Source organism: Strigops habroptila, chromosome 8, assembly GCF_004027225.2.
Source record: "Strigops habroptila isolate Jane chromosome 8, bStrHab1.2.pri, whole genome shotgun sequence".
NCBI classification, from domain to species: Eukaryota; Metazoa; Chordata; class Aves; order Psittaciformes; family Psittacidae; genus Strigops; species Strigops habroptila.
Genome location: NC_044284.2, coordinates 56273896 through 56298908, shown reverse-complemented (window position 1 = coordinate 56298908; position 25013 = coordinate 56273896). Strand labels below are relative to the sequence as shown.

Below are 25013 nucleotides of genomic sequence, written 5' to 3'. Positions count from 1 at the left end.
TCTTGGCAGCTTAACTTGAGATCATTAATTTTCAACTATTCCAGGAATTCCCAAAACAGACACATTTTGGATCAATTCCTATTCAGAACTGCCAGAAACCTTCTGTAGTTTGCCTGTGAGCTGCTGCCTATTTATCCTGCATCGTTTTAAGTTTATCTTCTTACTGTCTATTGTGAGTTCCAGACTGGACAGTTAAAGTCATCCACTTAAGGAAACTGATGATACGATTGATCTCACTATTTTTCAATCTGGAATTACTTGTCTAAACTTAACCAAGCTGCCTAGAAAGATCAACACCTTCAGCACGCTGTTCATTCAGCCTTTAAGACAGACATCAGCATGAATCACATTCATGAAAAATCCAACTCTTTACTTGCCAGACCTACATGAAGTATTTTAAAATACATAAGCAACTTACTCAACAAGAACCCAATAAAGCAAAGCATTTCACTATATGCTTAACTCCCCCTTTTATTCTATTTATGTTTTATTGAATGTCACCATACACTGAGATCTTGTAGATCTTTGTTATTCTAAAGACAAGAGAAGCATTACTACTGCATGGAGAAATATTACTACTGTAAACTGCATTCCTCTTATCAGCTTTACAGGCACTCCAAGGATCAGGTTCAATGAGAACAAACAGCTACTTTCCATAACAAACTATTTTCCCAAACAGATTTTTGCAGTTGGATACATTTATTCTGCATTAGTTTTCCCCTCCACTAACAACTCCAATTAAAAAACAATAGCATGCTAAAGAGTTTTAAGCTTAACTAGCTCATAGAACAAATATACAGTTAAATTATTACTTTGACACTGAAGTGATTTAGACAGAATTCAGGGTTTACCCCTCCTCTCTTCCTCATGAACAGTCAGCAAGTTTACCTTTGTTAGATCCATTCCTAATCTAACTTGTGACAATAGATGCATAATAACACTCTTATGTTCTTCCACTGATTCTCCTTCCCCATCATCATCTCGATCATCAGGAGGATCGAAGAGATCTAGAAAGACCAAATTGGTTTTATTTTTCTCTAAACTTTCAAAGACAGACTGTATTTCACTAGCATATATATTGACTGTCAAAAAGGTCTTATTTATAAAACTAAGATTTTTAAATCTTACGATTCAACAATCTTCCATTAGTAAAGAAACAACAGCGAAACCATTTTTCATATACGTGATCATATACAGCTTAACATACAGATCTCCCTATGGGAAGTTCACATGGTCCACTTACCAGTATCATTTGTCCCATTAGAAATGGAAGAATTGAGGGATTCTGTGGTATCCGGACGTTTCAGACTGCTTCCTGTGCTGCTCCGAGTCAGGACAGCAGCAGACCCTGAAGAACTAAAGAAGAGTAACAAATTCTCACCATTCACAATCAACTAATTCAGACCAAATTATTATAATTTGATAGACATAGACAAGGAGTTAATTGATAGAATTAATATATGTGCTGTACGATAATTCATAGGGATCTTGTAATGGACTGTAGCTGAATAAATAGGAAAGCCTGCAGTCTAAGATAACAATACCTGAAGGTATAAACCAGCTGATTAATTCCTCTTTGAAGTGTTTAGCATCTCTTAACAGTAATTTTCAAATTCAGAAAAGAGTAAATAGAGATTTTGGGGAAAGGCAACTCCAGAAAGTTTATTTTAGTCAAGGTGAGAGGGAGTTGGCTATTTACAAAAGGCTTCAAGAAATGCATGTGAAATAAACCATGGTCTCAGATTGTATCTCTGAGCTGGTGGCTTCCCAAGTTTGGTTCCTGTTTAAAAGTTTTGCCAACATATACATCTGACGGAATGGGAAGGAGCAAAGGAGGAAACTGCATCCCTCACAGATGACTGCTGGGATAATCTTATTCTGTTACACTAGGTGGATTTTTGCCTCCTCCACTTTTTGTTGTTGTTGTTTAAAAAGCCAGTGTGGCTTATTTGCTTCTTTAGCTTAATTTCTACAAGCAGACAAGCCATGCCCTCATAGATAAAAACTGCATTCAGCACACACTGCATACTTTCAGCTACTTACTCCATACACCGCTTTGGGGAAGAACTGCTCTGATAGAATTCATCAGCATCATAGAACTCATCCTCACTGCTCGAGTAAGAAAAATCTGGGACTGTATTTGGAGACATGTTGACATGGCTTGGAGAGGTGAGACTGCTGCTAGGTGCTGACTGCCCGCTTCCTGTGGAGTATTAAAAATTACAGACTTAAAATTTAACTCTTTCAAAATCCATCAGTTCTAACTTATCAGTAGATTGTTCAAATCAATAAAGACTAATGGAAACTCAGAAGGTACGATATCTTACAAAATTAGAAGCAATAATTAGTCAAGTTTATATCAAGTTACATTTAACAGATAACAAAAGAAAGGTCACAAGGAAAATCAAGAACACAGAACAGTAAAGGACATGTCTTCCTCAAAGTTGTCAATTAAAGGCAAATCAACAACACCGAAAACCTGTATAGATTCATAACATGATGTATATTGGAAGGGATCTCTGGAAGTCTGGCCTCAAGGCACAGACAACTTCAAAATTAGACCAGTTTGTTCAAGATCACAAGGTCTAGTCAGGTTTATCTCTCTCTCGAGATGAAAATTCTATAATCTTTCTAGGGAACCAATTCCAAAGTTTGAACCACCTCATGACAAAACCATTTTCTAACACCTACTTGGAATTTCCTTTCTTACAACTTGTGTGGATTGCCTCATCCTTTTGCTGTGCATCTGCAGAAGACAAGTTCTATCTTCTTTATATCCTCCCAGTAATTGGGAGAAGTCTTGGCAGAAGACACCAGTAACATCCCTCTTTAGCTTGATCTTCCTAAATCTGAACAAACCCAGTTCTGTCAGCCTCCAAGTATGTCATGGGACTCAGCTTCCTAAACTTGGTGGTCCATGTCTTTGCACTATGGAACCCAAAAAACTACACACAGTACTCAAGATGTGGTCTCACAGATCCCAAGTAGAGAGGAATAATCACTTCTCTATTTCTGCTCTTTATACTCTCACTAATCCTGCCTGGTATGCAGCACAACTTTCACCACCACAAGGGCACGCTGCTGACTCATGTTCCACTTGTTGCTCACCCAGACCCCTGGCTCCTCTTCTGCGGAGCTGCAGTTAACCCCATGCAACAGGGCAGGCTGAGGGCTGTGCCCATCACAGGTGGGTGGAGGACTTCACATTTGTCTTCATCAAACTTCATGAGGTTTCTGTCCGCTTCCGCACCCAGTCACAGCCCCTCTGAAGTGCAGCCCTGTCCTATCCATTGTTGTCCCCAGTTTGGCAAGGCTCATATCTAGGTTATCCAAGATATTAAGCAGTACTGGACCCACTGTCAGCCCCTGAGAAACTCCTATAGTCACCTGGTTGCCATTTGGACATCACACAGCTGATCAGAAGGCCTCTGGCCTAGCAGTTTTCACTCAACTGTATTCTCATGACCTAAACCATCTTTTTCCAATTTAACTACAAATGCATTTGTGACAAAATCTAATGAATACTAAATGTATTCAGTTTCTAAATTGAATTACATGAATCCTGTCTTACCACTAACTCACCATTTTTCGACACAGTCATAGCAATAAAGACAAACCAGGTGAACACTAACACAGGCCTTTTGTTGAAATCCAAATCACAACAGAGGTTATTAAGCAAGGCAAGGTATTTACACAAACAACAATCATCAGAAACTAACTAGAACATGAGATGCATAGAGTAAAGACTGAAAAAAGACACTGTCTGGCAGGAGAAAAAGCCAGCGGTAGCATCCTTCATTTTTCGGATTGAGGCGAATACTGTTTAACATATGTGTTAGTGTTCTGGGAAGGAAGGATAGCAGTAAAATGACAACAAATCATTTACATACAAGCTTAGGAAAAACTTGGGAGGGAACTGTGAGAGTTTTAGCATGACTGGACAATATCATCAATACAACTGGTCAGGAAGTAACAGTCAAGGTAGACAGATAATAAAAAATTTAAATATGCGGCTATAGTTTAAAAAAAAACCTCTTTAAAATATTACAGGAAGCAGATATTTATAGCAACTTCATATATATTATAGTGACTTTTGCTTCAGAGCATCTCTTGAAAAAGCCCAATGAATGCTATTATTAAGGAGAAGAGGAGGGAATCAATGAATAAAAAAACCCCAAGGCCACACATGATGTATTAACAGCCAAGTTCTTGTGCTGATTACTGCAACATTGCAACAACGGAGACAAGGAAGCTGGTAATACTCCTATGTGTTATGAATACATGGCAGGGAGAAAGAGCAGAATAACTGATTTTAACACAACACTGAAATACATGTGGATTAAAAGCAAGATGTAGGCCAATACAACGTTGTCTCAACAGGTAATTACATTACATTAGGTTACAGACAGTATGTATTCAGGTTTTGTTTCTTGTGCTTCAATAAGACAGCTACACAGTACCTGTACTATTTGGTGTTGGAGTCTGATTTCCAAGCGATGCTACTACAGGTCCCACTGGCAAAGATGAGGGTCGCTGCTCTGACTTGCACAACTGAGCAGGTTCTAGGGGATATTTTGCTATGTTAAACTCAAAATTCACATTTAAATATGACAATTATACTTTTTTTGGGAAGGAGATTACACATTACTTCACCTTCAAAAATATAATCCTTTTCTATAAAAGCCATTCAGATAGAAAAACATGTTTCCATCACTGTTATCTAGCTCTTGTTAATTATTAAGCAAAGATAGCATTTTAAAATATTGCAGATATTGAGCTAAAAAGCATTTATGTTTTCTGAAAATTATAGAAGCTATTCACCATTATGCAGCCCCTCCATCTAGACTACAGCTGCAGCTTCTCTGCTCATGAACATCTCTACTGAGGCTCTTTCTGTACACCATACCTGGAGGTATAACTGCTTGGGAAGGCATTGTGCTGATCACTGACTGTTCCAGAGGACTGGGCTGATATACTGCGTCAACTGGGTTTATAGTGCTCTGAGACAAAAGAAAAGCACATTTTTTTTCTCAATTAAAAAACCCCTAAATAATAAAGCATAGATAGCAATAACATTGTGAGCACAAGAAATGCCTGAATGCAAGATAGTGAATTCCTGAGAAAGTAAAACACAAATTGACAGTTGAGGACATGAGAAATACTATCAAAGTGGCAATATTTTAATTCTTTACACAGATTTTATACTAAACTGAATTAGCTACAGACGTGAATTGTGCTATAAAGAATTCTTATTTCAAGTTTTAGCTTCTGCTATTCCTTCCAATGTCCATTAATTAATGTCGCATGCAAAGAGTGGAAAGTTAGATGCAAACTACCTGCACAGAATTAGGATGAGTAATCTGTATTTTTAAACCCTTTTTTTTTTCCCCAAAAAAATTAATTTGTCTGGACCATAGCAAAACAACCCACAAATTACAACAGGAATCATCAGCATGCTGACAGCCATGAAGTGGCTTTGTTGCCAAAACTCTTTCCAATGAGAGGTGACGGTTTTCAGTGCATCTCCTGTAGAGGACATTTCAGTCTACTTATGAATGTGGGCACTTTGAAAATGAAGCACCGATTCAACTTGACACTCACAAAAGTCACTGACTTCAGTATATGTTCTTGGCTTTTATACAAGCCTCTTGAAAATCAAAATTGCAATGTTGCTTAATCCAAACTAGTGTGATGTTTGCCTTGCTTCACTGGCCTGCTTGTTATCACCTAAGCATTGCTTGTGATGTATGTTTACATACAACAACCAGAACTTCTACATTGCTCTAGGTTGTTGACTGGATAAAAGGCAGATAAAACCCTTTTCCAAACATCTTGCAGTTTAAAACCATTTATCCACGCCAGAACTGTGAAAATCTTTGCCTCAGTTTGCTAGGAAAGCTTGCTGCTGTGGTTAAGTTGAAGAATATCAAGCACAGGAAAGGTCATATAATACCAAGTTCTACCTTTTTTAAGAGCAGAACTGTTTTAAAAGTAGATGAGGTCTGCCTTTAAATTTAGTCAGCATGCTCATTCCTATCCTCTTTTTAGATCAATATTTAAAACTGAAGAGAGTCTCCAACTGTTCTTCCTTCCTTTTAGTCTATTAGCTTCTATTTGCACACAGACTGAGAGAAACGGGGTCACTTTAACCTTTCTCCTCCCATTTTCCTACAAAAAGAAGTCTTAATTCTTGCCTCCTTTCCTGGTTAAGTGTAATACTGAACTTTATCCTATATTAAGAAGCAGTGAAGATTTTTATTATTTTTATAGCATAGGATTTATTTAATTGAAAACAAAACTATTGTTCCCTGTTTATCTTTAAAAATCTCCAGTTAAAAAAAAGGCATAAAAATTGCTTCCTACATGTTCATTGGTGTTACTAGCTAGTGTACAAGACTCCAATACATATACTGTTTCTCCACTGTATCCTGGCAAAAACATCAACTTCCCTTACACATTACTTCAACTGCTTGTGCAATTAGGATGCAACACAGGTAGGTCCCTGTCCCACATATTTCAGAGTTTAAAATCATGACCCTACTTTCAGAGTTAAGAAACTTAAAAATCAAGATGGTCCTATGATACACAGGTTGCTTCTGCTACCTCTATCTCTCCCAGCTTTTAGGGAAACTAATAATATATATGATACAGAACACTGGTGTGTTACAGGGAAAAACCCCAACAAAGTAACTTTAACTTTGTATGCAGGATTGTAATCTTATCCTTAAACAATTCTCCACATTGCAGCGTGAACTGGAGATTCTTGTTAGATATTTTGTGGTATGCTTCTATGGTTTAGAAATAGGTGAAGGCAGACCTGAAAGTTTCCTACTCTGAGTGTAAGAACAACTTAAAAACAACCAGGCAGAAACAAAAAGACCATCATCCCACCATGATATTAAATATTGATCATATTCCTGCCTAAGTTTAAAGTGAAATCCTGACCTTTAGCTCAAGATAACGTTGACCTCAATAGCATCAAAATTCCAGTCTTCACAATCACTGATGCATCAGTTGATATATTCTTACAGAAACACTTTTTTTCTCTCCCCAGTACAAGCCAACCCACAGATAATTAGAGTAGTGGCTAATCAAATTCATACTATAGTAAGTTGTAATATCTATGTGGAATTTCCAAGTTGCAGATCTAATGTGCATACCACCTGTGCCTGTGGTAGCACCTAGCTACGTAACTTCTCTTTGCCAGGGCAAGAACTTATCTCATTACAGTAAGACCTGAATTAGGTGATTATCCACAGGGTAATTGTTCATCTTATTTACAAGAAGCATGAAACTAGAATCTGTATGTGCATCTTTACTCCAAAGTTCATACCAGAAAATCATGCTGCTAAAGCTATATATAATGGAAAGACAAATAAAGCTTGGGGATTATTGTCAGCTGTAATGGAAACACACTGTGATTTTTAGAGTTATGTTTTACTGAAACCAATCTGCTATTAAAAGTATCTGAAATGTACCCAAGTGACAAAAAGAGAACAAAGAAAGAGAAGTCACATGTGACTGAAACCAAAGATGACAGAAGTTACATTAAAACCACAGAAGTCATATTAAAGAAGAAACATTGCTTAAACAGACACAATACAACTTTGCTTAATTGAGCAGCACTGCAGAAAAGACAAACTACTTGAAGCACACAGATAGCTGAGTATTTCATACATGAAGATACTTCAGATGGAACACAAAACTGTTTCTATCCCCATCATTTCCCTTTCATCTGTTCACACGGCAGGTTTCTATCTCAGTGTTCAGTCATAACACTGCCATTTTAGACAGTCAGTATAAAACTGATCACTATTGTTTTCTAAAGGCAAGGGTGTTAGCCAACCTCAGAAGCTAATGAATCAACAGTAATTTTAACAAGACACTGGAAGCAGTAAATTAGAGAAAGGAAAAAGTATGTTGCAAAATGAGTGGAAATTCAGGTCTCTGTTCACATGTTCTGCAGAATTAAAGGGAGATAAAGATTAGATTTAAACTTACTATAAGTCCATCTGCGTGCTTCTCCTCATTATTTTGGTCCTTAAGGAAAGAATGTTAAAAATATCAACATAACAATCTTGTATGACTTATCAGTTCTGTGTTAAGTGAGAACAGCAAGTTTCTCTCAGGAATGTTTACAGTTTCAGCCATAAAATGTTCCTCATCATGTCATACAGTAACTAAACTTAGAAGAAACAATCCTATACATAGTCACTGCACCTCTGAAGAGCGTTTGCTGAGGATGTGTCCACACAAGTTTGACTAACTTTAAAAATATCCTTTCTGCACTGCAGAATACAATTACACTTTACAACATAGGTTCTTCCCAAGCAACTCAGAGCTCCCCAAAACATGGTCTGCAGCACCAGTGAGTCCCTGAAAACCAAAAGACACGAAGCTCTCAGTTTCTGAAGAACTGTGATTAGCACACAGGTCAAGTTTTCAAAGGCACTTTTTGCTTTTGAAAGACAAAAGTGTCTTTATATGTTAAATGCTTTTAACTTCTGCTTTTTGGTTTCCACTAGATTTAAAAATGGTTTAATTTACAATCTAGGATTTTGGGGGTTTTGCCTAAAAGCATATGTGAAAAAGCAGGCAATGCATGGAATAAAACTGTCATCAGGGGAAATTACATTAGTAACAGACAAGTTAATGCCAATTTACACTTAACATAGTTTTAACACTGTATCAACAACAGTATAAGTTTCACTGAACACTAAGCCAAATCACTTCTGTTGCAAAGTTCACCGTAGACACTGTATCAATGTTCAGTGTAAACCTTAGGACTTGTCTACAGAGTATTTCCCCAGACTTCCAGTTGTTAAAGTTAAGAGGAACAAGAGAAAAAAAAGAAGCTGTAAATAGTATTAAGAAAGTTGGCACATACGTATGCTTTGATACCTTATACATTCTCCCTTAGGTTATATAGTTGGCAATAGGCTGCTCAAATTTCATGTCTGCTAGCTGACATTTCTTAAGCAAGACTTCCTATGACACAAATGATACTAAGGGCAAAGAGTTCCATTGGGTTGCAAACCATTGAGTCCAAATATGTAATTTTTTACATACAAAATCCCCACATTATGCTATCATCTCTAAGACCTACGAAATAAAACACAAAGATGCTGCACTTGTACTGAAGCTTGCTATCCTACCCCAGTAATGCACAACCAGCAATGTGGCATGTTGGTGAGGTAAGGAAGGCAGAAATGCCACGAAAGAAGGCAGGCAAAACTGACCAGAAACAATGGAGTGAAAATGGGAAAGCAAAGATGCAAAACTAAGTATCTGAATTATAAAAGCTACTTCCTAAAACACATATTTCTAAGACTGTTGTTTACCAAACCAATGACAGACCATTACGTATATTTTAGAACACACATATCAGCAAAGCTGAACATCTTCAACTGCCATACATGCAAAGGGGACAACATGAGTCTAACGCTCCACCTATCCATCCCACTTAGTTGATTTTGATTACTTTTTGATAAGTGATGTGTGTATTACAACATATTCTTATTTAGCTGGCATTTAGTTCATTGTTTTGAAAATGCCTTGGGTCACCTCAAGTACAAGTGGCATGATTATACACTTGATTTATGAGTAACTTTAATGAAAATTTAACTATCCAAGTCCTAAGGCAGGTTGTTTTAAGAGTCCATGAAACAGCTCAACTTAACACACAGTTAAAACAAAACAGAACCAAACCTCCAAAACACACCCAAAAAACCAGGTTTGCATGACTGTGTGTTTGAAACTGATTCTATGATTCTATGTTCTGAGCATACAGAGAGAATAACGATTTTCAATGTACACAGACAACCAGAAGGTAATTGTGAAGTCTGTCTCCTAATGAGCAAGGCACTGTAGAAGTAAAAATGGGGTGCAGGGGTGGTGTTAATATAGTTTATTTTCAGCAGGGTAAGTCAGCAGCCATACTTGCCTTAGAGCTTTGGGGAAAAAAAACCTTGCAGAATCTTTAAAGGTTCTATACTGGAGGACAGAAAGCTATCAGTCAGACACAATACACATTTACATATATAATGCTTCATACACACGCAACTTACAGAACTGCAAAAAAAGCCCTAAAACCCCCTGCATTCTTAATTCCCTACAGCAGTAAGAAAAGAGGATACCAACACACTGTATAGAAAAGACAGGGGGGAACAGAATTGCCATGTAGTCAACAAGTACAGTTGCCTGAGAGAGAGAGAGAGAAGATGAAGAGATGAAGCAGAGTAAAGGTTATTAAAACAGTGGGAAGACTCAAGAGGGTATTTTTCACTACATGTTTATCAACATCTTCCAACTAGCTGCACATAAACCACTCACTGAAATCACCTTATCTTCAATAGCTCCACAAGAGCTTTAGATATGGTTTAGCAAAAAAAACCAAAAAACCCCACTCTACAATGGATAAGCCCATCTATCTACATTGATTAATATTTACTGGCACTGAAAGGAGGACTTCAAGGTCTGTCTGATCTAGTGTAACAGAAAGCAAGTCTTAGCATCGGGAGGGGGATGCGAATTCCACCTACCTTTATGCTTACATGGTAGTTGGAGCAGTAAAGCACTGAAAAAATGGCTACATCTGCCACTACAAGTTCAGTTTTGACCATTATCAGCAAACCATCTAACCAACTTGAAAATATGCTTAGCATCAGTGCAAGATAAGCAACCATATTTGTCTATCCCCCCAAAAACTTAACATAACAGAAATGGAATTTGATATTTAACAGATGCGAGAAAACTAATTCAGCCACCTATTAGCAGCTTCGATCAAGAACCTGAAAAGCAGATTATAATTCTGATCACGTAGCAGAGCTTTGTTAAAAAGGGAAAAATATTGGTAGGAATTAAACCTCTATGAAAAGAACTTGTAGAGTAACTAACAAAAAATAAGCAAGTCCTTTGTTGTACAAAGTTTCTCTAACAGCTAACTTAATAGAGCAAGTCACATATAGCAGTGAGAGAAAACTAGTAGAAAACCATCTAAACTATCTATAATTGACTCCATCAAATCCCCAAAGAATGACACACAGTCTACCTGTTTCATTGTACTAAAACAATTCTAACTATACCCAGTACTAAATAACAGCAAATTGTTACGTATTCGTAACACTTTTCTTGCCATTCCTACAGTGAAGGACTCAAATAGTATCACTGCATGTTAAACAAAGACTGCTCTAAGCTCTAGATTCACATGGCTAACTATTTCAATGTACCTTACTTCTGTATTAGTTTTGTATAAACCTGTTACCTTACCAATCTTTTTTTCAGAATTTTTAAGCTACTGATATGAAATTTGATTTAACAAAATATTCACTGATTCTTTTAGCGAATGACTTCTGATCCTGCGAGGTTCTAAACAGTTCAATTTTTACTGGCCTCAAAATCTTGTAACATATATCTAGCATTTAGAAGGAAGCCAAACAGCGGTATTGGATCTGAGAGCTACAGCAAAAAGAAAAGTTGTTCTAGACTACAGAAAAAAAAAAAAAGTGAAGTGTCTACGCCTGTTTCTGAATCAATGAGAATGTGTTCTGATTAAATTCAGCCTTAAATTCTGAAAGCACCATAAATTAATGTCTTCGCAAAACACCGTCTTCCTTCACTTTGGTTGCAAGACATAAATGAGCAGCTCATAATTAACGTATCCTAAATACCGTATGTGAAGGCCTGTAAGGGCAGAACTTGACAAAAAAAAAAGTAAATCCAGATCTCACTAAATTGTAAAAAAATCACAAAACATTTAAGGGCAAAGTACAAGTGTGTCACCCATACTGCATTCTCAAAGAATACAACTCTTACTTCAAGAACTTCCAACATCATCCTGAACTTCATACCTAAGAAAAACCTTGCTAAACCAGCTTAGATTATTAACTATTTGGTAGTCACACTCTTAAATGAAGCCGGAAGAAGAGTTTTGTTAAGTTTCTATTCTGTCACCCCTATGTTCATTTAGGTTCTTATTTAGTCTAATAGCAATCTCTGAAAAAGAAAGTGTATCTCATTAGAAAAGCTATGTCATCAACACAACTGTTACCACAAACATTAACAGGCCTGTTTGCTGTGCAATTCAGTATTTCAGAAACTTCATTGAAATAGCAGCATAAATCAACTTATACCAATTTTTAATATACATATTTATGTCCTGTATCAGATAAAAGGCACATTTAGATTTCAGTTGTTTCCACACAGATTAATGCTATATAATTAAAATTCAAAATAGTTGACAGTGTACTTACTTTAGCGATCTGTAGCAACACAATGCAGTGTTTTATTGATTCTACCATGCTCTAGGAAAACAAAAATAACAGGAAAAAGAAACAATTTGTATTGCTATCCTATAATATTTCATGTTACAGGCATTTTTATTAGTTATACAAAATATTAACTGAAATACTGGGTGAGAACTAAGCAGACACTCAGTTCTGTAGGGCACCTACTTTCCCTTCCCTTTTTTTTTCCTCCAGAGACAAAAACATAGCAGTAGAAACCTGAAGTGTCCAAAAGCCACACACAACAAGGTTGTCAGGGTGAAATGGAAGTCAGCTTCAAAGTATAAGAGCGCTGCAAGCAAGTAAACTGTCATGTGAAGAGAAGCTGAGAGAGTTGGGCTTGTTTAATCTGGAGAAGAAAAGGCTTAGGGGAGACCTTTATCAATGGGCATCAATACCTGATTGGCATGGCAGGGTGTAAAGAAGATGGAGCTACACTGTTCTCAGTGGTGCTCAGGGACAGGACAACAGGCAATGGCCACAAATTGAAATACAGGAAATTCACCTTAAACACAAGAAAAGACTTTTTTACTCTAGGGATGATCAGACGCTGGAGCAGGTTGCCCAGGAGGTTGTAAAGCCTCCATCCTTGAAGTTATTCAACTAGATTTGTTCCTGGGCAACCTGCTCTAGCTGACCATGCTACGAGCATGAAGTTGGACTTCAGAGATCCCTTCCAACCTCAACTGTTCTATGATTCTGTGACGCTAGACATAGATCTGAATACAGATCAGATTCACAGATCACCAGAAACAGGCTGCCTCTGCCATCACACTTTTGGACATAATATGGATTCCCACTTTTCTGTAAAAAGCTTTAAAAACTTTCTCAAGAAAATAAGGTGAATTTCAGGATCTGTATATATTAGATATAAAAACTGAAGAAACTTACACTGGTTGTTTCTTTGAGACTTTCAATTTTCTGTAAAAGAAAAATCACAATAGTGGGTTAAATTTCCAGCAGCTCGATACAAACACTGTATCTTGATCTTAATTTGGGGGAGGAAAAAAAAGCAACCAACATGTTAAAGACTATTTCAGTATATAGACACAATTTTCATTTAGTAATTGACAAGACATAATCAAACTCGAAGATAATTACAGCTTAAAGATGACAAGGTTGGGAATTTCTGAGCAGTGACATTATACGTATTTACGCATCAGGGTCTACACTTCAGTTTTGCATAACATCAATGAAAATGAAATGCAGTGTGAAGACTCCAAGTTCAGTATGTACCCTTATATAGAGTACTGAATGGTGGCACATGTCAATGATCAATATTACTTGAAATTACCATCATTCAAGTATAATAAACATATGCAGCTAAGCACAGTTTAAAAAAAAAAATCACAGAAAAGAACAGTGCACGCATGTTCTTGCTCTTTCTAAGCCTCAAGTAAAAGTGCATCTGGAAATCTGCCCACTTAATTTTATCTAGAAACACTGGTTCATAAAGATTTCCTGTGCGGAATTGCACTTCAGGCATGCAAAAGGCATCTGCATGCCATTCTACACATTAGCATGTGCTATCTAAGAAGCATATGCATCCTGTTGATGTCCTTGGGTCTGCCTGCAGAAAGCACAATTATTAAATTGGACTCAGCACTGAACCACTATTAATTCAATTACAGGACCTCTGTGTTTTGATTAACATAAGTAGACATTTGTGTCACAGCCTTTTTGATTCTTGAATAATCAAGATGGTTAAAGGAACTTATTTCTCCCCCACACAGCACTGCAAGCCAAATTACACTATCGGAGAGCAACATACATCTATAAATGTACAGGAATGAAGTCTCAGCTCGTGGATATAAAGAAAATAACAGCAGTGATGGCTTCCCAGACAATACCTGGGGAAAATTTGTTCAGTTATAATCTGTTCTATATACTACTCATAAGGATGCTACACATTTTCTTCATGATTAATTGGCAAGAGGTGGCCAAACAGCACCCAACCTCAGCCTTTTCCACTGGAAATTTCCATGCTGATGTAGTAAACAGTGTATCAGGGATATTATATCACAAAAGTTACATTACATTTACACCTGCTGCTAGCAGAGAAATATGCCAACAGCTAAAAATTCTATTGTTTTTTGGAGGGTTTTTTTTGTTTTTCATGTCTCTACTATACTTCCAGTCCAAACTTTACCAACACATATTGAACAAAGCATTTTAAATATGACAGCAGTGAAGTTTTGAGCCTTTTGGCACCAAAACAGAATAAGCAATGTACCCAAGCACAGATCTTGTCAGAGGAAAGATTATGCAGCTGAAATAAATCATTCAGTCTCAAAGCTTTATAGCCAACTGCAGGCAGCCATCAGCAGTTTTGATTTTTCTTTACCTATTTTTTCCCCCAACATGTTACACAGTATTTACAGACCAAATAAACTGCTATCTCATTGCCTTCACTGATATCACCTTTGCTGAAAATCTCAAGGTGATATCAGGCCATATAATGTAATTCAGTCACACTCTACCCTACCCTACAAATTACATTGGTAATTTTCCAAACAACAAAGACATTGTTATTCTTACACACAGGTACAGACAAAAGGGTAATTTGTCCAAGACGACACAGAAGATCTGAGATTGGAAAAACCTCAGGACACCTGGTTTCCAAGGCCTATCCACAGATTAAACAATCCTAGCTTTTCCTCCATGGAAATCTTTGTGAACTGGCCAACTTAAGTGTAGTAACAGTATGCACTGACCCATTTTTTTTCACATTTGTGCTGTATAGCTACCTTGCATGAATACAGCACATGGAACTGGAATATTGTTGTCTTCCTAGGTACCCAAAATTATGAGAACAATGCAGGCAAGTCAGACAGACTCAGTCCCTGGGAAAACACTTCTAAAGGGCACCAGCCCTGTCTTTTAGGGCTAAGCAAACACTGATACGGAAGTGTCTGCATTTTCATAAGCAATGTATTTTTCACAATGGTGATGTAAAATAAGGTTTGTGAACTCTTCCCTGTAAGATCTCACACAAACACACTATAGATGTGACACTGGGGAGAGAAAAACAAGTGGGCAATCACTAGCAACAGAACCAGCATGCTTAAAAGAGTAGTTGGTCTAGAGAAGGAGTTAGGAGAATGCTTGTATCTCACCTCATCAATCGTACAGAACTACACTGCTATGTATATGCTCTGCTACAATCCTTGTAACTTTATTCTTACTATCTTTCGTTTAAACTTCCATTAAAGTAAGCAATATAAATAATTTAGAAAATATAAAGCTGTAAGGAGAATCAGAAGCAGGTAAAAAGAGGTATCTTGAAGATAAACGTTAACAATAAAAAAAAAAATCCAAGAATATAATATACTACTAAAAGTGATCGCAATTTTCTCTCTTCAACATCCCTACTCTTTGAAAATCAATGAAGTCCCTAGTTTTAGGTAACGAATACATATATTTTCAAATGAAACATCAATTTCCTGCAGACTTACATTTGCAGAATGCAGCCACATGCTATATACCTAATCTAATTAAATTGCAGGCTGCTGCTGAACCTACTCCATCTACTTGCTGCTTGTTGCACATTCTTGACATCTGATTTTTTATGAAGCCACCAATAGAGAGCTGATTTTATTTCACTGCACATGATTTTTGCCTCATTCAATGATCATGTAACTACAGAGGGATCAGCTCATTCAGCAAAGGGACAGCAGAGGCATGTAGGGGTAGCAGCCAATTCTTGGAATCACTAACATGTAACCTGAATCCATGGGCTCAGGCATGGATTTACTTCACAAAAACTACTCATTGTGTAGTAGTGTAGCAAACAGCTTAAGCAGGCTACACTTCCCTCCAAAATCTTGTTAAGTAACGTCAGCTTTGTTCCAGCCAGCCAAATGTACACCTCTTTCCTATTCTGATGCTTTTGGATGCTTACAGTTTTATTCTCCCTGATATGTGTTGTCAAGGTAGTTTCATAAAACTGAACAGCAAAGTTCAAGTTCTCACCAATAATATTGCTAACCCTGTAAGACAAGTAAGGAACTATTCTCGTCTTCACCTTGAAACACCAGTACCCTCAGGTCATGCACCTTCCTCTACTTCCCACATAATCGGATATAGTAGATTCAGCAAAACTGGCAGCACTGCTAGTTATAGTATGCTTGCAAGAGAGAATGATCCCACTACACAGTAGTGTAGTTTTACTTCTGCCAGGGGTATCGATATAACATAGGGAATTCATGATAATCACTATTTCTGTCTCCAGATTTCATCAAGTCTACACCTGTGCTGTCTTCCTCCAAGTTCAACAGGATTATCATGTCTCAAAGATACCCAAGAGATCTTAAAGCATCTGGGAACACCTACACTCTATACCATTACCTTCAAAACCCCAAATATTCTGTAACTAAAAAACCAGCTGTCCTGGTTTCCAATGCTCTGTACACTTGCAAGAACAACAGCTCCAGTTATAAATGTCTGGCCGTACCACTCAGGTAGCTGGGAAGCACATAACGTTCAAATAACCAAATCTTGTTTCCTCAGAAGAAAAAACTATGGGTTGGATGGAAATATCCTGAGGTTACACTTCGCTCACAGTCTGATAGCTGAACCATACTTCCATAAACAAATAGGAAAACCACTCAATACAGTATCAAAAGCCTCTTAGCTGCTTTAGTACAGGAAGAGACATGATCAAAAAAGTGCTTTGCCGAGTCTTTCATTTTTAATAGAGAATAAATATAGTAATAGCAACACTCATCAAGATTTAAAACCAGAGGAAGCTGACCTCTTCTAAACAAGCCTCCTGCTTTCTCTATAAAGTCAATCTGCCCGTTTCATAGACACCTTGCAGAGATAAAGAAAGAAATCAGCACAACATGCAGAATGCCTCCAGGGATTAGAAGCACTGTCACAGGGAAAAAGAAAGTACTGCCTGATCTGCAAAGAAGCATCTGGAGGGAGGTCAAAATTGAAGGAGAACTCCTCCCACTAGGACACACTGAAGGACAAATACAAAATCTTTAGATCTTCTTCTTTTGGTCAGTTGTCTACAGATTAAACACATTTACACAGAGAATGTTTGTACTTTAAAATGTTATTTTAAAAGCCTGTACATGCAGAAGAACTCCAGACAGACCATCACTTGTGAAGTCCCTGAGACGCCACACAACACATCAAACAAGACAGATAATCATGAAAGGTCACAGCCATTACAAAGAAGTAAACTAATCGCAGAAAGCATCAAACTGTTTTCAAAACTGAAACCAAACACCAGCTTGTTTTTCACAAGTGAAATTGGAGGGAGAGAGGGAACTAGGATGAAATCCACCACTGCTTTATGATACTGAAATTACTGCATCTGCTGAAAACAAAAGCAACACCTCAGTAACAAACCTTTCATAAGGAACTGTTAAAATCCCTCCTTCACACCACACAAATTAACATACACAACCAGCATGATACTTGATGCCAAACCCACACCATCAAGGTATGTTTAAGCTTTTCTTAAACATAGTGATCTGACTTACGAACTTGACTTTGAGATGGAATAGGAAGGATGCAAAAAAACACACACCACTTAAGTGAATTAAAATCTCGCTATAAAGATAGTGCTCCCCACAGAGCAAGTTACATTTCTGGCATCCTCACCTAAGGTAAATGAACTGTGGTACTCTCAGACTTCCAAATGTGGCATGCTAGTCACAGAACTACACAGGATGCAGAGTGATTATGTGAAATACATGATTCTTAGGGTTGTTTTTTTTCTTCAGAATAGCTTTGCTATTCCTACAAACATTAAACATTCAACCTTACTAAAGATTTTAAAATAGCAAATTTAAGTTAAAAATGCTTCTGACAGCTGGATAACAGAGGAATAATAATCTCCTACAGACTGAAACTGTTTTCAATGTTGTGACAGCCAGTATTACTAAAAATTCTGTTTGCAACCTATTCACATCACGAATAATGTTATCGGTTATTCAAATTGCTCTAAGTGATTTCAACAACTTGATGAATTTGAACTGTACTTTAAATTTCTATAGACTATATTGATGCACAAAACCCTCTGATTAAGCAAAATAAGCAATATTTAAGACAAAATGTACTTGCTTTTCTCTGTTCATCATCTTTGCAGTTCTGGAGCTTTTCATCAAAGAGCTAAAAGAAAGAGATACTTGTGAAAATACTGGAAGTGTTATTTTTCCATATAAAATCAGTCAGAAACACCAAAATTTCAAAACCAGAAGCATTTAGTAAGTACTTAAGTTATATGATCCTAGTATTCTGGGGTCTTTAATAATAATAATCCAAGTATTATGACCAAATGCAGTTTTTGCCTAGTATTTCTTTCCAGCATTTGTGATAAAATAAATTTGTAACTAATTTCCCACATTATCCCATCCTGCAAGAGACGAGATCTCAGACCCTGGCTAATTCCACAGCTCAGCCTAGTACGATTCTACCACAGTTTGAACAAAAAGGTGAGGTTAAGTAATGTAAGTGACACTCATCAGAACACCTCAAAGTGCCTTTCTTTTATTTCAGCAAAGATTTTGGGGGCATATAGAGTGCTTCCCAAAACAACCTCAACCCTTACCAACCCTTCCAGGTACTTTGTTATTTAGGTACATGCTTCAAATCATGTAAGATTTGTAAGTGCTTCTCCTGGGAAGATATACAGTGATTTCCCAGAATTAACTTCTACTTATTTTTCTTAAAGTGGAATATGCGATGCAGCTAAGCAAAGCAAAACAAATTAATGAAAAGCTTGCATGAATATTTAACACAAGCTGAGCTAAAACAGTTAAAAGTTACCCTTGGAGCGCACATGCAAAAAAGCCATTAAAAACAAGTTGTTCGATTTAGGGTAATGCTCAAAAGTTCATTACATCAACCCTTGCTCAGAAAAGAGGCTGTAATTTTCAGTAGGTGAGCTACAGTTCTTCATTCACCTGCCTGCATAAAACCTACTCATGTGTTCTCTTTCCCTTAAGGGCTGATTCCTGGCTCTAAAAAAAAAAGACTAATCTCTGCCCATCCTTGAATTCACTTGTCTTTCATTATTAATAAATTCCTATACCCCACTCCCACAGTTGGCCTGAAATAACAATTAGAAGGTGTAAAGATTTAAATACCTCCTTCAGTGAAGTGTGCTGCACGGCTCCAGAGTGGGAGACAAATATCTCCTGATCAAGCCCTTGCAGTTTAGCTTTGAATTTTGTTTGCACCTCTTTTGCCTACCTCCATTTTTGCTGGTATGCTCTTCCCCCTCTCTGCCCTCCCCTGCAACTGAATTTTGCTGAATATCCCACATGCATTGCTTGCCCATTGTATCAGGGGAAAAGAATCCAAACAAGCAGAATTGAAGCAATCTTAACAGCACTTTTAACCTGCTGAGTCATGGGAAAAAGCATCCTAACCAGCAGCATAAACTGTTTTTCTCAATAAGGTGAGTATTGAGATGACCTCATCACCTTCCCACCTACTCTTAAAATACATATACAAAGTGTAAAGGAATTGTATTTGTATAGAAAGTATGTACAGAATGTTTTTACTCAAGGACAAAGAACAGATTATCTATCACTACTGCAACACAGCCTGAAACTATGTACAACTGTCCTTATGTACTACTTGACAACATTTTCCTCAAGATAAATTCTAAAATGTTATCAGTAATTTAATTAGGTTAAAATTAAACTTAAGTTATCCCTGCCATTTCCATGAAGCTATGTATACAAGAGAATGTTTCAGCCATTGTAAACCATTCCATAAAATCTGTTTGAGTTATTCTAAATTTTCTTGCTCTGACAATCCCAAAATCCATCCTAAAAGAAAGGCATTTTCAGCTTACTTCTGCCCTTAGCTTATAACTCTTAATTTTCTTACTTCTAGTAAAAAATCTCTTTATCTCAGTAGTTAGAAATTATGTGACATCTACGCTGGGGAAAAAGAGAAGATAAAATCTATCATCAGACTTCATATGTAAAAACAAAAGGTATGTTTCCTCCACTTCACAGCCAGCTCAGCCAGATAAGCTCTCTCTGCATCCCACAATTACTAAACCAAGTGCTAAGCATAAAACACGACTCTCTCCCCCTCAACACCCTCTCCCTCTGTTGACCTTCCTTTCAACCAGACCCCGAAACCCATGCTGACAAGCAGACTCCCAATACACCAGTTGGTGACCATACCTTCAATTGGTCTATCAAGATCTGTAAGTAAGCATCAGCCTCCGTAAGTTTCTTGTCAAAATCATGAACGCTGGGAACAAATCCTGAATCCACACCCTAGATATAAATAAATAGAAATCAAATATATAATTAGAGTTTCAGAGGAGGAAAAGAAAGATAAAAATATGCTTTTTGCCTGCCAGCTGACTGATAAAATGATGCCTTGCCTCTCATCCTGCCATGTGCAAAAACAGGCACAGAGCTGAAGACATTTGCCTTCTATTTGCAGCTAAATCAGCAACAGTAAACTGCTACACATTTTCAGTGGCAGTATAATCATCACACACTAGAGTATTTCATTACTTCTGATTGAACAAATCCCCTTAAATTACACTAATTAAAGCTTCTTTGGAAAATATAAAGGAGAATTCAAGTTTTTCTGAAGACTGTCTTGCGATTCCGTATTCTTACATTTCAGTTAAGGAAGACAAACCAAACCCAATTGGAGGACTGCGCTTTCCATGCTCAGACAATACTGTTCAACCCACAGCTTTTCAGCAAAGAACTAAACCACCAAGTGCTAAATCTCTTCTTAAATATGGACCCACCTTTGAGCTGAAAAATTCCATAATTATTATTTCTGGTTGCCCTAGTTCCCTTATAGTTATGATGATTTGCATCCTTTTCACTATACTTGATTTCTTACATTTTGTTGCACATATCCCAACAAGGACAAAGTATTAGTGCCATGAGAATGATTAGTTTTATATTTTCTTGCTTGCAAATTTGTTTCCCTTCATGATGTAAGACTCAAAGCCCACTTCTGCATATAAGATAATCCCTACCTTTAAACTGATAAACCATGTATATAAAGACCTGAACAAACTCCTTCTGGGTCACCACATCTTTAATTACAGGAAAGAAAAGAGAAGGTTCTTGGAATTGATTACTTCTGACTTCATCCACATGTGCTATGTAAATACATTTCAGGTTTGTTTATAAAATACCTTTAAGGCAAATGGAACTGCAAAACAAATATCGAAGCACCCCCAGTTTAAGAAAATTGTGCAATGCAAGTTAAATATATAGGAGGAAAAAAAACCCCATGAAGGATAAAGAAGCAAACATCAGTTATAACAGAAACATAATCCTGAGAACATCCAGCAATGACAAGACTTCCCTTTCCTGCTAGCCTAAATACCTCCACCCATATTCACATTAATCTAAAACATGACATCTTCACTTCGAACTCTCACGAAACCATCAACTGTGCTGGCTTGACTGCTGAGAATCTCAAGGTCTGAATGCATAAAGATTAAACCAGTGGTGGAAAATACATTTAATATGGGGGAAGATGAGCAGTCCATATTTGTAAAATCTTGTATTAGCAAAATTCCATATCAACATAATGTTTTCTCTGTCAAAACAGATAGTTTCTTTTATTCTTATACGATAATGGGTCATCATATTAAAAGCTTCACTGATAGCTCTTCAGAGGTGTGAACACTTGTGTGCAAGAGGAATGACTTGCTCTTACGCCTGTCAAGCTGTGTGTGCAGTATCACGCGCACCCTAAACCATAAAGCCATCTGCTGACCATAGAAGATTTGTTCATTTGCCAAATTGAAAACTCTGCTATGAACACCCAGATCTTGACAACATTCTACGTGAGTAAATCTGTCAACACGGATTAGTTTGTAAACCAGCATGAAAAGAATACAGTTCACCCTGTATTAGACAGCTCACACTGGACAAATTTAGGAATAATATTTTGAAACAAGGAGAAGGGAGAAGAAGAAAACAACTATTTTGACTATGCTGAAAAATTTAAGAGAAGACAAAAACCACTCAGTGTAACAAGTTACCAAAAAGAAATTAATACGCAGAAGGGAGCATCCTCTCAACCAAGAAACTTTTGACACTCCCTCAAATCAGTCAAGTTTAAATTACAACAAAACTAGATCTGCAACTATATGAAATTAGTATTCTATTTCCTTGTTGGAAACAGAATTGTCCACACAGCTAGCAGCCAATACCATAATTTTAGTAAATTGTCTAGCACACTCAGTTAAAAAAACCTGGAGGTCAGGTTTCATACACCAAAACTGCATGAACTATAGACAAAATTTCTGCTGAAGATACTGCAGACAGGAATATTTATGGTGGAAGTTATCTGTATGCTGCATCAGAATGTTGTTTTTTATTTCAGTCATCAGTCTACAGCTACTAATATGCAACAATCTGGTGTTTGTAGTGGTGGCTTAAAGATAAAATGCCATTCTTCAATTTCAGCCTCTTAGCACTAAGGGAAAAGCTGATTAAAACAGGTAGTGTTACAACTGAGGAGACATCCACATCAAACACAGGGCGAAAATTGTGACCTAAAAAGTTAGAAAGTTAAAACTTCAATGGGTGTAACTGCTCTTGGTTTGTATAAGGACAGTTAAGATGAAACTTGATAACCTACTGAGCAAATTTACTAGTCTGTGTTATATGAGATTAAGTTAATAACTGTAAGTTCTCTCATAGTTTTAAAATTGAAAACCAGAAGATAATTGGAAAGTTAAAAATATCAAGATTACCAATAGCACAGAAGAAAACACTGTATAAACAGCAAAAAAAATTAAAAATCAATCCATTTCAAACCCAGCAGTAATTTAGAAACAACAGATATACAAAGCACAGATTTGCATAATAAATCCTTATTTCTTCATTATCTGATCACCCAAAGACACAGTAGAGCCGAAAAGGGGACCCTTTCGCTTTCTTCCTTCCCCTGACGTAGGAAACCAGGCTTCAAAAGAATCAGGTAAGCAGTCACTAGAATGGCATTTAGCAGCTTGTTGAACAGGTAAATTAGGAACCTGCACACCTGAACCAGCAATCACATTTTTATGAAGAACTTGTATTATATGCTGCTCACCTATTCATAAACTGACAAAAGAGGCTGCCTGCAGATATTGTTGAGCCTCCACCCCTGGAGGGCAGAATTCAGAACTCAACTGGATTTGACCCTAGACAATGTGATCCAACTGGAAGAAGTTGGTCTCACAATGAGAAGGAGCCTGGATTAGGTGACTTCGAGGGGTCTTCTCCAGCTGAAGTTACGCTGGGAGTCTAATACAAGTATATTCAAATTATGAAAAAAAATAGGAACCCAGACTGCTTTAGATCTTCAGAAACACACTGATTCTTTCTGTTAGCACCAATCCAAAGTCACATAACCTGTTTTTCCATTGAATAACTAGATCTATTGGTAAGTACACTTTATTTCCCTCAAATAACAACTACTACTAACTGCAGAAGCAAATAATTTACTGAACTTCCAGTCAGCCCACCACTTTCCAAAACAATACATTTAATATCTGACTCCTCCCCACAAAGAAACCTGTATTGGGAACAACTCTAGAGACAAGAGAAAAAGGTAACATAGCATTCTTTCCCTCATCCCTCCCTCTCTCCTACAACTTCTGGGATGTCCCCTTCAGGACATATCAAAAGTTTAAAAGGCTAAGCAAGGACAGGGTGAAAAGATTGTATCATCCTGAGAAGCAGCGTATCAGAAAAATTCAAATATATGTAGCAAATAAAACCATTACAATAACAATGACCTCTGTGGAAAACAAACAGTAATGAAGGCAGGAAAACAAAGGAAAAGAAAGAGGCAACAGAGAAGACTTGACAAGAGCTGTCCTTCCAAAATAGCTGTATTGCGAGAGGAAAAGAGGAAGCTGTACAGAGCAGGCTTCCTTATCTTTCTGAGACACTTATGCTGTATTCTTCATCTCATTAGGATTCCAAGCAACAGAAAAAAATCTTGTGGCAGTTAGTTTAAAGAAGTGAATAAGTGTTTTCCCTCCATCCACAATACCTCATCAGAAACATACCCCTTGCCTACAGCATGTTTGATTCTGTCAAGTAGGACACTGCCTACAAAAATAGAGAAAAACTGACAGAAAACTGAGGGAAAATGACAAATGGACTAGTAAGGACACTAAACAATGGCACCTTCTTGTCTTTTATTTGCGGCACCGACAAGCATCATTTTTCCGTTGCTAGATTTTTAAAGTAATATTCAAAGCTCAGAACATTAATGTCTCAAAATAGGTTTAAAATCTCTATGTGGAAACTAATCCAGGTTAAAACTAAACTCAGAAAGGGAGGGCAGCAGCAAAAGTAGTTTTGGACTGGCCAGATCTGAATCCAGTTCCAATTTCAGCTGTTCTTGACATACTGCCTCTTCCCTTTTGCTGAAGCAGTGACACAGGATTTCTTCCAGCAGCAGTACCAACTCTTAAGTACTGGTGAAGCCATGGTGTAACTCTTCATATTTAAGCCATTGTATCACCCTTCAAAGCAACCATCCCAGATCCACTTCTTCAAGTATCATTTTCTTACCCTGCTACTTGCTACCTTTGAAGTAAATACCTTGTTTAAATTATGAAGGTTATCTAGTTACCTTTCAGTCCCTTTGTCTCCACAGGGAGCCCTCTTAGAGGCAGAAATAATTTGAGGCATTACCTGAAAGGTTTTCGGTAGGAAATCCTTTGCAGCCTGCAAGCATTTAAAAAGACTCTCTAATGTGGATTAT

The 25013-nt window shown here is 37.2% G+C and overlaps 1 protein-coding gene across 10 annotated transcripts in view; it reads right to left on the bottom strand.

Moving 5' to 3' along the window:
* The window catches only part of OSBPL9 (oxysterol binding protein like 9), a 62459-nt gene that overhangs the window by 6987 nt on the left and 30459 nt on the right, over positions 1-25013 (bottom strand). For 3 of the 10 annotated variants that reach the window (XM_030495401.1, XM_030495406.1, XM_030495404.1), the window contains 10 exons: positions 20444-20539; positions 18363-18410; positions 13176-13205; positions 12252-12302; positions 8002-8040; positions 4907-5000; positions 4461-4562; positions 2044-2203; positions 1244-1356; positions 889-1007 (listed from right to left, as the gene is read on the bottom strand). In XM_030495401.1, coding sequence (XP_030351261.1) covers positions 889-1007; positions 1244-1356; positions 2044-2203; positions 4461-4562; positions 4907-5000; positions 8002-8040; positions 12252-12302; positions 13176-13205; positions 18363-18410; positions 20444-20539 — 852 coding nt within the window. Of the gene's footprint in view, positions 1-888; positions 1008-1243; positions 1357-2043; positions 2204-4460; positions 4563-4906; positions 5001-8001; positions 8041-12251; positions 12303-13175; positions 13206-18358; positions 18411-20443; positions 20540-21128; positions 21195-25013 lie in introns of those variants that run through there. The other 7 variants (XM_032920126.1, XM_032920127.1, XM_032920128.1 and 4 more) reach the window with 4 other exon arrangements.